Source organism: Berghia stephanieae, chromosome 2, assembly GCF_034508935.2.
Source record: "Berghia stephanieae isolate SIO BIC M18660-M18661 chromosome 2, UCSD_Bste_1.3, whole genome shotgun sequence".
Lineage (NCBI taxonomy): Eukaryota > Metazoa > Mollusca > Gastropoda > Nudibranchia > Aeolidiidae > Berghia > Berghia stephanieae.
In genome coordinates, this window is record NC_088361.1 from 30,595,002 (window position 1) to 30,610,108 (window position 15,107).

The following is a 15,107-nucleotide window of genomic DNA, read 5'->3' on the forward strand; positions in this document are numbered from 1 at the left end:
TTCAAATGTCATTTCGTGACGTTCGGCACAAAAAAAAAAAAGACATTAATATTAAGTGATTAGAACAAAGAACATTAGGAAGGTTTCGTTTTCATCGATCTTTTAATGAGTTCAAAACAGTACTCGGTGGATTCGAGCACGCTCTCAGAAGAGCCAAAAAACGTGCTGAAATCCGAGTGTGCCGAAATGAGGCAGCCAATACATACGGTCATCCAGCTATCTAGCGTGTCGTATTGCAAAGATTCGTGGAACTTGGCGTGCTTGAATCCAACCAGTAATCTGCCGTACTCTTGAAAAACACATATTTAGAAATTTGGCCAGAAAACTTGTCCTTCAGATATCGATCGAATTAAATGACCCTCGTCTTAGGGTCTTCCGCTAAGTCCCAGGTTTGAAAGTTTTTGCTAAGACGAGGGTCATTTAACTCACTCAATCTTTTCACTCTGCTACTTTTCAAAAATGGAAAAGAATGTATTAAAAATGAGCATGTACATAGATAGTTTATTCAACTATCATATTAACATGTAAAAACTAAAAACATTAACTTTGATACTACGTCTATAATTTGTCTCAGAAAAATGTAATAAATAGGCATGGGGTAAGCGACGGATATAGTCGGTGTTAGGGTTGAGTGAGTTAAATCGATTGATGTTTGAAGTAAGAGTTTTCCGGCCAAATTTCTAAATGTCTTTTTCCAGGACACAGCAGTAATGTAATGTGAAATAATTCATACCTGAGGATTTGCTACCAATATTTATAAAACTGTAAGACTTTCTTAAAGAGTTGAATTAGTGTGGACAAAGTATCAACTTTGCCTAAATATTTTAACCCTTTGAGAAGATATTTCCGCTATACTTTTGATGCTAGACTATCAGTTCTTCTATCATTTCCTATTATTCAACCCTTATAAACGGATGAAAACTAATCTTTTCCCAATCGGTTTTCAAAATAACTTAATGCAGAATCTTTGTGTGTGTGTGTGTGTGTGTGTGTGTGTGTGCATGTGTGTGTGTGTGAGTATCGGACAGACCTAAAAGGCCTTTTGACACAGTCTCAAAAGGCAATGTTCTTTGAGTCGGTGACACCCTAAATAATAATAATAATAATAATAATAATAATAATAATAATAATAATAATAATAATAATAATAATAATAATAATAATAATAATAATAATAATAATTATAATAATCATCATCATCATCATCATCATCATCATCATCATCATCATCATCATCATCATCATCATTGTTTATTATTGTAGGCTGTCCTAATCTCAATGCACATCAGTTTAGAAAATAAATAAATAAATAGATAAATAAATAATTAAGGCTAAATGACGAACGCGCATTCATCTCGTAGATTACCTCTCCAGTCCTCAACCAATCCATGGAGTCCGTAGGTAGATATCTAGTCTTAACTAGATGGTATAATTAAAAGTAAATAATTTTACGTCGTCAAGCCATATTGCAACATGCTCTCACAAACATGATGTATGTCCCATTGTGAGCTATAAATGCGAGTAGGCGGATTGTAAACAATCACAACGACATCCAAATAATGATGATTGATTATTATTCTATTTGCGGCTATTCTTTAATGGAACAAGAATGAAAAATATAATTTCCCCGACAAGACAAATTTCATTATAAGCAGTTTTCATGACAGCACGACATAAATCATCAAATATACAGCCTCGTCTAATCATTTTAGCTGTCCTTTACTTGAAATTAGGAGCCCCCACCCCCGCCCCACAAAAAAAAAACAACAAACAAACAAACAAACAAACAAACAAGAAGGAGTCCATAGGAACATTTTAATCAATTTCTGTATCAATGAAATGGATATGTCTCGATTTTGCTGTGTGTAGAGTTTTCATTTAACTCTATTAAACCTCATTCGGATAGATTTTAAATGACCTATTAAGAAACAACACTCCTTCCCTTAACCCTCTCCTTCCCAACTACAGGAAAATCGTCACATTCGTTACTATACAATGAACATAATTCGTGTGTATATTCAAAACATTTGAAGAAAAATGTTTGATACGGCTATAAAAGCTTAACGCTGTTTTGTAGAGCTGGTTTTGCTGCACAAAATTATATATAATATGTTCTTATCTATTTTCACTTCGGGGACAATTCCGAAGATGGTCGGTAAGCAGAGAAAATTAAGAGTGGGGGGGGGGGGGGGGTCATAGGGCTCTAAATCACTGAAGGATCTTTTCCACACAACATCCTAATTCTTTCAGACCATCTGAATTGTAAACATGTGTATTATTACACTCCCTTAAGTAATGATCAGTGTTGGGTATATCGTATCGCAATATCGATATATCGGTATAGAGCTAACCATTTGATGACGCCACCAAAACAAAAAGACTGGCGGCGCGTGGTAAAACACGTGCTCCTACCGAAGCCCGCTCACTTTCCATAACAAATTATAGAAAACAAAAATAACCATGAATATGTGGTTGTTTTTTGGCACAATAAGCACATACTCATAAAACTTCGATCACATCTTTCTTACTATCTAAAATAAATTACTGTAACTTGTTAATTTCGAATATAAGCAACGATAAAATATCACGCTGCAAAGTATCCAGAATTGGGTTCTAAATTGATTTTAAGAAAAAGAGATCATCCTACTCGTTGCCACGTTTGTATGAGCTGCATTGGTTACCAGTTAAAGTGAGAATCGAATTCAAATTAGCAGTATTGTGCTATGAGTGCCTTAATGATCAAGCACCAGTGTATATTACTGAATTTTTAGAAAGTTATAAGCCAACGAGGAGTCTATGCTCTGCACTAGATTCTACAAAACTAATTGTTTCAAATGAATATAAATATAAATTTTACGGCGGCAGATCGTTCAGCCACGCCGGACCTTCCATCTGGAACTCTCTTCCTAAAAGAATAGAGAAGCGGAGTCCTTATCAATCATAACATTTAAATGAAAGTTAAAACACCGCCTCTTTGTTAAAACACATCTTGATTAGTGCATCTTTGTAATTTGACCCCAATATGAATGTTAATTTAGTTTATGATATTATATCATTATTTTATATCGTTTCCGTATTTGACATAGTATGTGGATGTATTATGAACCTATTTTGTATTAATGACTTTATGTTTATTTATTACAGTGTTGTATAATGATATTATGTTGAAGTATGTATAATGTTTCATTTGTATAATAATGTCACTGTATTAAGTTTCGCGCATTGAACATCATCTCCAGTGATGAAAATGCGCGTTATAAATGTCATGTATTATTATTATTATCACGCACCATATTGATATTTTATGAATCAAATAATAAAAATGATCAAAAATAACCGTTTCACCGCTTGGGTGAACAAACCAAGGACTATTTGAACCCTGATTTTGAGAGTAATTTTGCCATACATGATGAATATGACCAGAATAAAAAAAAATGTGTGCATGTTTGATTTTACTAAAAGTGTATCATCTCCAATGTAACCAACAATAAACGGGAAATCTATTTTGTGCGCAACGTTTTCCTGCTCTAAAAGCTCCTAATAACCAGCCTCGAACGCGAGACCAAACGATACAAACGATTTCAATTTCAGTGTTTGAAGTTTGAGTTTATTTATATCGATTGTAAAGAGTTAGTTCATTGTTAACCCGTAATATCTTTCCGGATGTCTCACTCGCATAATTTTAGAATGCTTTGTAGATTTGCTTTCATCTTTACGATTCACTTTGTAATACGCTTCAACAGACGTAACGTCACTTCACTCGTAATGACGCATGGTAACTTAGTATCTGACTCTAAACTATCGGAACAATGGCGGACCCCCTTAAGAAATATTTCTCCGACGATCATAAAAGCGTATCCAGAGGGAAAAAACCCATTATAAATCTGATCATGTTTTGACTTTTACACATTCTGATCACAAGACATACGAAAAGTTCTAGCCAGCATGAAGAATAAAAAGTACAGATTTTCTTTGTTACATCAGACTATTGAATCCAATTTGAGTCAATAGATCGAGCTTCACTCACCGATTCTCATGTTGACGTTTTCTTCACTCAAGTCTGCTTCATTCTATGCAATGATTGATTCGTGTACTTTGTGACAGAACACACTTTTCATAGTCTGATGGATAAGGGGTTGTTTTTATTCTAAAATTGATAACAGTTACAATCTGAACGTGTGTCGATCATAAAAACAACAAACAAACACAGAACCCATCCAGTAGTTGGAATGTCAACAAAAGTAAAAAAATATTCTAAAATCCCCATCTTTCGTAGTGCGTATCACCGTAGCCTTCGTTAGGTTATAGTCTGACACTGAAATCCAAAAAGACTGGTATTTTGACGTCATTATGTATTTGTTTTTTGCACCGCCTAGTGAGTTGTCGTTAGTGCTCATGGAAACAAATGGTCCCATTGGTTGAACTATTGAATACAACTCACGATTTGTTTTCTTTTGTGTTAACGATGTCTACGATATCACCCACCACTTTCAACCCACAAAAGTCTCGCCTATTCATAATACTATTATTGACTTTCGCTCTTTCCTGATAAATGAATGAATGAATGAATGAATTTATATAGCGCCTAGATCCACAATGTGCTCAGGGGCGCTTTACAATGCAAATAAAACACAGCAATAAATTGATAATTTAAACATTAAATCTATCATATTGGAATAGCATTAATCAATTTGTAATTTAATTACCACGCACTGTGCTACAAGATGAAAATTTAGGATATCTATAACATGTAGGCCTAATAGAAATGTTAAACATCAAATGATTTTCTAAAGAGATGTGTTCCGAGTTAGAAACAAACCTTAGAACTCTGAATACTTGCTCACGACTGGAAAAGGAACGCGACAATGAACCCCTGTCACCGTTTGTTGTTAAGGTAGCCTCTATCGCCACATAAGAGTTTTTGTTGTTGGTTTTTTCTAAGGGAAAGAAGGGGGGGGGGGGGTGTTGACAGAGAGTAAGGCAGGGGTGAAAGAATCAGGGGAATGGGGGTGGTGATAGCGAAAATGTCCCAGTCAAATTCTTGTCGGATCTTGATAGTTGACATCGTAAGTCGTAATGCTGCTAAGTCGTAATGTGTAATTGAAAATATTGATTGGATCCGTATGGCATGCTTAAGGGTCAATTACAGCATAGTTCGGGTCATTTGCATCTAATTATCTGGGTCGTGTTTTGAGGCGTCATTATGGTTAGCTCTATGAATGACAATATCGAATCATATTGATTTTAAAACGCCATCGATAAATATAAGTTATGCTTGCAGTTTACTGTCGGATGGCCACGTGTGTTACCAAAATTGACGACACAGAAAATCATATTTCTTATCATTAAAAAATAAAGATCCCCAAGTTCAGTAAATATTTTGTTTATCATAACCGATGAGTGTTTCAAGGGGGTCAGAGTGTTAGTAATTTTTGCCACGTGGGGCAAAAACAACAAAATATCAGTATACAATGAGAAACATTGGAGAAAGGCACTTTTTCGTGAATAGTAGGGTGTGATAACTAATAACTAGCATGTTTATCGCGTTTCGATTTATCGATGTATAAATCCTTTGCACTGTTAAATATCGATATTTTATCCGACGAAATATTGTATCATATCGATATAAAAAATTTGTGATATCGCCCAACACTAGTAATGATAAAGAGCAGTTGCTAGGTTCCTTTATAGATAGTTCGAAGTTAACGTCACTCAGGCCCTGTTATTGTTTTTTTTGCCATCCGCGTTGATGAGTAATTCTCACTAAACTGTATTAACCAGACTATAAAAGATCATGGTTATACATAGTTTTATGTGTTGGTCAGTTATTCTTCCGGATGGCAATGTTATTAACTTCTTAGCCAAGCGCATACTATCTATAGGCCCATAAATCCTCGCTTGTATACCCTAGCAACGAAAGTAATACTTTATTCGAACATATTCCAGATGACAAACTAAGGGAAATAATCAATGATTATTTACAATAGGCTTTGGAAGGTCTATCTCCGAGGTTCAAAATAATCAATTTGGTCAAAAACAGTATTACAGCACCCCATTTGTACAATTCTCTATATAATCATCAATTCAGTCAATAAATTGATATGAAAATGTTAGAAGAAAAATTATAAATTCGAATAAAATCGAGATTAGAAATAGATATTTTAGTTTGATTTAAAATGTCAACAACAATATAACATCACGCTGTTGCGTGTTACTCCCCTTTGTTTATATTATATAATTAAGTGACGTAACAAATTACGGTGACCCAACTCAATACAAGTTCAGTCCCACAAGAATACAATCAAATGGTTTGTCTATTAATGGCATGTTCTCTTCATTAAAGGTTCCCTTAAATAATTAATGACACAATGCCTGAATTCATTACAGAGCAATCTTTGCTGACTTGTATTTCATATGGGAGGTGTAATAATATAATTTTTTAACTTGTATTGGTTTTCTGCACAGCTAAAGTCGCACTATGGTCATTAACTCGATGTAAAAAAAACCAATACACGTTCAAAAATTGTTTATTATTAGTTATATTTATGAGTAAAAATAGAAATAGAAAGAATTTGAACCAACTCAAATGTTATGTTTAGTTTAGGTATTTATTATGATGAATTTTGCTCCTAGCCATACATCAATATGGAGCAAGGCATAAACCAAATATATAAATAGATAATTCTATTTAAAATTAACTACATCAATGTTGTGAATAACTGTTTCCACGGCATCCTTGTTGTTTTCAACCAGTTTACTGACGCACTGTGAAAAAAAAAAAACCCAACTCGTATTTGAAAATTTAGCCAGAAAACTCTTCCTTCAGATATCGATCGATTTAAATTACCCTCATGTTGGCTAACGTTCTGAAACATAGGTCTTCGCGAAGTCCCAGGTTTGAGAGCCCTAGCCAAGATGAGGGTCATTTAAATCGATCGATATCTGAAGAAAAATTTCTCTGGTCACATTTTTAGACGCGAATTTTTCAAGAGCACAGCAGTAAACGGGTTAAAACACCGATAATAAGCCATCTTTTGAACCAGTTGTTTTCTCTCTGTAAAATTATGTCAAATTTTATCAAAGTCTGTCATATATGGTACAAATCTCTCCAAAACAGGACGGTGTCATAATAACCTAGATATCAAAATTGGATTTGTGAAGTTGAATTGATCAGAATTTTGAAATGTAAGAAACTATAATATTAGTTCTCCTCAATAAATCATATAGACTAAACGAAGTGTTATACAGAAACCAAATATTATACAAACCAAGTGTTATACAAACCACGTGTTATACAACGTCATACAAATCATTTGTTATACAAACCAAGTGTTATACAAACCAAGTGTCATACAATGTTATACAAGCCAAGTGTTATACAAACCAAGTGTTATACAATGTTATACAAACCAATTGGTATACAAACCAAGTGTTATACAAACCAAATGTTGTACTATTTTTTTAAAAAGATTTACGATTCCATTCTTAGCATCCGAAGCTCCCCTACGTAATTGCTTCCGTTTGAAGAGTGGGGTAACACAGTGTGTCAGAGAGTTTTATCTTTGTGCGCATGTATTTTGAAACCGACCAAAGTGACCAGAATACCATAACATCTCTTCATGTACGATGTCGTAGTCTGAAAATAAAACGAAACAAAAACTTATTTTAAAAATGTTGGCCAGAAAACTTGTTATTCAAATAACGATCGATTGAAATGACCCCCATGTAGTCAAATACTTTCAAACTTGGGGATTCCTTGAGGTGCTATTTTATTGTCAAAAAACCCTGCTTAAAATCCAACGTATGAGAGTTTTCTCTGTCATCTGCCCGTATTTTAAGTGATGTATTAATGTCTTTATTATTTTCGTTATTGGTTGAAAAAAAGGGTTTTGAGCCCGAATCGCTCCGTCCCTGGTATTTTGTTCTTTTTCGAAGTTGTTCTATTCAATTGTGTTCATTGATATTTAAAGCAGAATTTTTCTGATCAAAATTATTTTAACATTGTTACTGTTAGAGTATAACAAAGTACTGAATTCTTCTGATATGTACACCTAGGTTTACACACATTTCACCGATATCAACAACGACAAAAAAATCAAATAAATACCGCGATGGTGTTGGGATTGATCTGTTAAGATACTGGAAGAGACACATTTGACTTACTACTCCTAACACTATTATAAAGTGAAGTGAGCAGATTTTACATTGTATGACCAATAATTAGCGTACCGACCCTTTTCAGTCTTCTGATTGGACAGTGAGAGACGAATTTAAAACAAAGCATCCACGGTCAAACGCCATCTCTCTCTCTCTCTCTCTCTCTCTCTCTCTCTCTCTCTCTCTCTCTCTCTACACACACACACATACACACACACACACACACATACACTTCTTCTCGCGTACTTACCATTATTTCGTACCTTTTTATTCTCTATTATTATTTTATTCCTTTAATATTAGAAAATCGGTTTTTAGCATCAAATTTCACACGAACTAATACAGATTTGAGAAGATTGGTCAGATATATGTTAATACATTTTTTTAAAAGACGTACCAACATTCAATTTAGAACAAACATCAAATTGTTCCGATATTTAAACCTTCTATCAGCGAAGTGAAAATCTTTTAATATCCTTCCATTCTCATGTTTTGGGCCTTTAGATCATTTATCTGAATATTTGATAACAAAGAAAGCATCATTAAACCTACTTCAAAAAATATATAATTTACATTTGTTTGGTGCATTTCCACAACTTTACGTTCTCAATTCGCTTTACACTTTTACAAAGCATATTGAGTGAATGCATTATCTATCAAATTTAGTCCCTTGATTGGTGAACAAAGAATAATTACAAAGAAGTTTCCACACGGGACTGGTACCTCAGTTGTATGGGAGTTGCCCAGTTTGTCACAGACCTAGTTTCTCACAGACTCGGTTTGTCCCAGGCCCAGTTTGTCAAAGGCCCAGATTGTCATATTCAGTTTGCCACAGACTCCAGATTAGCTTAAGTTGGCCCTCGATGATCTCTTTGCCTTCATTTGTTAGACTGTAAATCTCATGTCCAAAATGGTTTATAATGACTTACCTTTTTAAAGTTGTCATGCATATATGAAATTAAGATACCAGTTTATTAAAAAGTTTGTTTTACTCTAGAATATTATTGTATGCCTAGACTACATTAAATTTGTGCTCTTAAATCTACTCTTCTTATAACTTCCAGTTACAATTAACGTGTTTTCACACAATCTATGTTGATCTGTATACAAACTTTTAAAAGAAACATAATTATGTCTTGAAAGAAGACTCATTGAGGAGGCGCTTTGTTATTTCATTTAAGTCTTGAGGTGTAGATGGCAGTAATAATTACAGCACTTTATCATTGTAGTTGAAACTTAAGTTTTTTATTCTCTACCTTCAAATTGGTGGTGTAGAGATAGTCCATTCTAAATTGTCAAATTAGCTTGTGTTGTTCATCTTTTTTTCCTTTTTGTAAGCAAATAAAGGCTTTGATTAAAATTCAATTCACAAAATCATTCAATCATTCATAAATGCTTTTTGATGGTGCCAGGGATAACTTCCAACATGTACAGGACACAGTCGAGGCAGGGTCGGCCTAAGACAAACTGGGTGTGTGACACTGGATCTGTTACAAACTGGGTGTGTGACAAACTGGGTCTGTGACAAACTGAGTGTATGACACTGGATCTGTGACAAACTGGGTCTGTGACAACTGGGTCTGTGACAAACTGGGTGTGTGACAAACTGGGTCTGTGACAAACTGGGTCTGTGACAAACTGGGTCTATGACAAACTGGGTCTGTGACAAACTGAGCCTGTGACAAACTGGGTCTGTGACAAACTGGGTCTGTGACAAACTGGGTCTATGACAAACTGGGTCTGTGACAAACTGAGCCTGTGACAAACTGAGTGTGTGACAAACTGGCATGCTTCCAGTATTATGGCTTGTTATTTTGATAAATTGTTTGATTTTGCTAGTTGTGTTTAATCTTAGAAACCATCGAATCCCCTAATATTTTGTTTACAAGTGCGCATGTCCTCTTACTAGTTTTCACTGTGTGACACACAACTAAGGGACATAATCGATGTTAAACGCATTCACCTAATAATAATAATAATACTATACCAAACCTCTGTCAGCCCAGTCACTCTTTTATGCCCGGGTACTTTCATAATATTCTACTTGAACTTTTATAGAGCGCGATTCCCACCAAACATGCTCAAAGCGCTTTCCATTGGGTCTCTGGCCGACTACAATCATAACATGTAGGACGTGTCATGACGCCTGTTAGGCGATATTACAATTTTTTTGAACAGAGACAATGCCGTTTACACCTGAATACGGTGAGTCAATGTAAGTAAAGGGCCTTTTCCAAGGACTCAACTAAGTCATACAGTTTTCTGAAGATGGAAACATTTGACGTGTACACTTTTGGAGGTCATATTCCAAATTGTTATGGTTTCAATGTTGTAATGGAAATTGGAAATATTCTCAATCCAACATTCAATAGTCTCCATTACAACAATATTAAAACCGGCCCATAATTGCGTCCAGTTATCAAACCTGCAAATGTGTGCAGGTCGGTAACAATTAACTGGTGTTTTCCATTATTCATCAATGACCACTGGATGAAATTGTTGGAGAAGAAGAGTGACATGATAAGCTGGCCATAGAAATATCACACGATGAAGGCAGTCTGTCCACCCTTCCTATATTATTATCGTTGTTACCCTGAATCAAAACGGAGCTTTGGTGACTGTTTGTGCTGTGTTCTAAAACATGTTTACAACAAATACATGAAGCAGGGTTTGTATTTATTTGAATAGAGTTACTTTGGCAAAAACTGGTTGAACGATTATTGCTGCCACCCAAACAACGATTTGGGGATGGAGGTAACGACGATGAATCGATGCATAACGAACTAGAATGGAAATGTGTTCCATTTTTACACATATTCTTACAATCACTACACATGAGATCTGAAGGTTTATGGCTGAGATCGGATGATTTGTAGAAAGGGGGGTTCTTTCCGTTTCTGTATCCTCCGCCTATTTCATTGTTCTGCCCGTGGCAGTTTGACGGGGAGGTGGATCTGCTGACGAACTTGGAAGACCCTGATGAAACATCCCGGAATTCGTAGCTGTTCTTCCTGCAAATCTTTCTCGAAGGGCTATTCCTCCCTCTAGATGTTTTCCCGCCTTTGTTACCAGAGGTCACTTTGAGTTTGACCTTTGTTGTGATGCTTGTATCGTGTCGTCTTCTCCTACACTTCCTGCAGAAGAGAATGCTCTGAAAGGCACGCCTGAACTCGGTGCTGGAGCACGTGTAGATGATAGGGTTCATGGTGGAATTGCAGTAGCCCAACCAGAAGAAAAGTTTGAACATGAGTTCGGGGATGTCACAGCTGGCACAAATGGATTCTGGATTGGATGAAAAAAAAAACTGATTATTTCGACTAAAGGAAATATCAAAAGGATATACAATTTATTGAAGGTATGCGATGTCCCATTGGCGCATATTATGGTAGAGCATTCTCTTCGCACACAAAGGAACCCAGGTAGATCCTGGATGGACTAGATAAAAATTTAGCTTTTGAGCTTTTTTGAGCTTTTTATATAGCGCAATATCCACTAAACGTGCTCAAAGCGCTTTACAAGGGGTCCCTGGTCAACAGCAACATTTAACATGTAGAACGGGACATAACGCCTGTTAGGCGATATTACAATTTTTCGGACAATGACAACTCTGTTAACGGCCAGGTACTCATTTTACACCTGAGTACGGCTATGTGGTCTAGTGGTATGACACTCGCTTTCGGATCGGAAGGTCCTGGGTTCGAGCCTCTCTCGGCGCATAGTTGAGTCCTTGGAAAAGACTCTTTACTCACATTCTCTCACCTTACTCAGGTGTAAAACGAGTACCTGGCCGTTAACAGCGTTGTCTTAGTCCGAAAAATTGTAATATCGCCTAACAGGCGGCATGTCCCGTCCTACATGTTAAATGTTGCTGTTTACCAGGGACCCCTTGTAAAGCGCTTTGAGCACATTTAGTGGATATTGCGCTATATAAAAGCTCAATTTAATTTAATTTTTACGGTGAGAGAATGAGAATAAAGAGCCTTTTCCAAGGACTCAACTATGTGCGCCGAGCGCGAGGCTTGAACCCAGGACTTTCCGATCCGAAAGCGAGTATCATACCACTAGACCACATAGCCGCACAATGAAAATAGTTTGGCAGACAGAACTAGTGAGTATCGATCCTACCCTATCGATAAATTATTTTCACAATTTAAAAAATCATTTCTCTTTATGTTGTTCTTTTGGTATATTCCTCAACAAGTCTGCTGAATGAAACAAGATCCCAGGTTTACAAAGTCTGTTAAGTCCTCGTTTTGAATTAGCGTCGTTTCACATGCTCGTTCACCAAATTGGCTTTACTTCAGGTAATAACCCCGAGCAAGACCTTGTTATGATTGCCCACCGACTGAATACTAACCATACCCATTATGTCTTGATTCTTTTCAAAACACTTGACCATCGATAGAAAGGAATTAGGATAAATGTATCCCTATAATGGCAGAAATGGATTTCTTTTTTCAGTCATGGCTATAATTGCATATCGTATGATATTACTGCTCACTTGGTGAAAACGGTAAGGTCTTGTTTATTGTAAGGGTGAAATCAAGAGTAGCCAGGAAGAATTTAATGGCAACGTTGATTGGAATAATGATGGTAGTGGTTGTGATAATTTGGCCCTGTAGGATTATTATGATAGAGATGGTTGACAATGATACACATCCACATGAATACTACTTTGGTGATTATGATGATGATGATGATGATGATAATAGTGGTGGTGGTGTTGGTATAATGATTCGTATGACGATGAAGATGGTGGTAGCGGTGTTGGTTTTGGTGGTGGGGTAATGTTGTAAAACTTGTTCTTGTTGCTGATGATGATGCTGATGACGAATACGATGACGATGATGATGATGATGATGATGATGATGATGATGATGATGATAATGGTGGTGGTGGTGGTGGTGGTGGTGGTGGTGGTGGTGGTTGTGGTGGTAGTGATGGTGGTGGTGGTGGCAGAGATGGTGATATTGGTGAATAGAAAACAAATATAATCAAGGATAAAACTACCTGCCATAATAGATTTGCCTTTTAAAAGCTATTGAGTCAATTAGCCGATAATGTAGGCATGGTTTCTCTTTCATGTGTTTAGAATTTACGTCAGAGAAAACAGATGATTCATGTTTACATTTAGTGTTACATCAAAGGTTTCAGATGACACAAGATGCCAGTAACTAATCAGTATGTACAATATGTGGCTCCGGCGTCAGTCTAGTGTGGTGTGTGAGTGAACCAGATGAAGGAAATACAGTTTAAAGTGAAAATGGTCAAAAAACAAGAAAATAATTGAGCATTCATTTAGCCCATTTTACACACATTATACATAAAGCACTTTACAAGGAGTTCTCTGGTACTTAACATCTACAGGGCGCCCCTAAAGATATATTGCAATGGGTTTTTTTAGACAGAGACAACTTTGTTCACGACCGTGTATTCGTTTTACACCTGAGTAAGGTTAAAGAACGTCAGCGAAGAGCTTTTTCTAAGCATTCAGCTTTGCGCCACCCAGAGAAGGACACGAACCCGAGACAGACCGATCCAAAGAGGAGTGTCATACTAAAAGACAGCAAAGCCGCATAGAATAAAGGGAATTATCTTTTTATTTTTTCTTCAAACTAACAAAAAACAGAAATAAAAAACAAATCTCAATGTCTGCAATTGGGGAATTAATTTCAATTAAATTTTATTTGTTGAGATTAAGGTTGACATTTAAGCATACCACCCACACAACACAGTTTTGAGACAACTGACTCCGTACTGGTGGTCATGGTGTGTACAAAATCCTTTTAATCAGAGGAATAAACGATTAATAAGAGGTGAAATCCACCCGACACTCATCACATCTGATTTTACTATAGGTCCTTTAATAGGTACATGTTCATCTTGCTAAGATTGGTGATGTAATGAAGTTCAATGACCAAAGAAAAAAACACAAATGCATGGCTTTTTCTTAGAATATAATACACAATAATTATTGTGCTTTTATATAGAGCAATATCCACTAAACTTGCTCAAAGAGCTTTACAGGAGTCCCTGGCCAACAGCAACATTTAACATTTAGGCGATATTACAATTTTTTTCGGACAGAGACAACGCTGTTAACGGCCAGGCACTCATTTTACACCTGAGTACGGTGAGAGAATGTGAGTAAAGGGCCTTCTCCAAGGACTCAACTATGCGCCGAGCGAGTCTCGAACCCAGGACCTTCCGATCCGAAAGCGAATCTCATACCACAAGACCACATACAGCATATCTAAAATGGTTCTAGAATGATATCTCTATGAAATCAGGGAACGACTCTCTCCCCCCCCCCCCCCCCCCCAACTATACTAACGTAAAACGGCAAAAACACCTTGCAGAATAAAGCGAGGAAACTTCTTAGGCTCCATATGTAACCCAACGCCACACAACGGTATTGAATCAGCATAAACTCGAACCCGAGAAATGACAAGTAAAGATTCCAGTGGAATCGAAATAATATATCTAAGTCTAAAAATAGAATGGTCAATGACGCTATTTTCATACATTGTCATCAATTCGACAAGCTATTCTTCTTATTAACCTGTCATTTTTTTTGTTAGTATTTACCCCATGGAATTGGATGAAAGCTATAATATCATATCTCAAAACTGGGAAATGGAATAGACCCTAGAGACAAATTTCCCCTATGGGATGAATAAAGGGATTTTTATTTTATTTTATTTTTATTTTTAAACTGGGAAATGGAAACTGGGAAAAGCTATATTGTGTCTTGCTTTGAATTACTTAATATTGAAGAATATTTTGTTGAAATCTGAAACAAAGTGTTTATATAACAATGGCAGACAAAGGCAGTGAGAATAATACGAGAGGAAATCATCCCAAAAATTCTGCTTGCCTCGAATCGTTATCGAACCCAAGACCTGCTCATTAAATGCCGATCTGATTATATCTTAAATTAGTGCCTGATC

At 36.1% G+C, this 15,107-nt stretch overlaps 1 protein-coding gene across 2 annotated transcripts in view; it reads right to left on the reverse strand.

Annotated features, from left to right (window-relative positions):
* Positions 1-6,591: 6,591 nt before the first annotated feature.
* LOC144964695 (putative G-protein coupled receptor No9) overlaps positions 6,592-15,107 on the reverse strand; it is a 135,017-nt gene continuing 126,501 nt past the window's right edge. The window contains exon 4 of one of the 2 annotated variants that reach the window (XM_078899221.1): positions 6,592-11,439. In XM_078899221.1, the coding sequence (XP_078755347.1) occupies positions 10,634-11,439 (806 nt within the window). In that variant the 3' untranslated portion in view covers positions 6,592-10,633. The remainder of the gene's footprint in view (positions 11,440-15,107) is intronic. The other variant, XM_078899222.1, reaches the window with a different exon arrangement.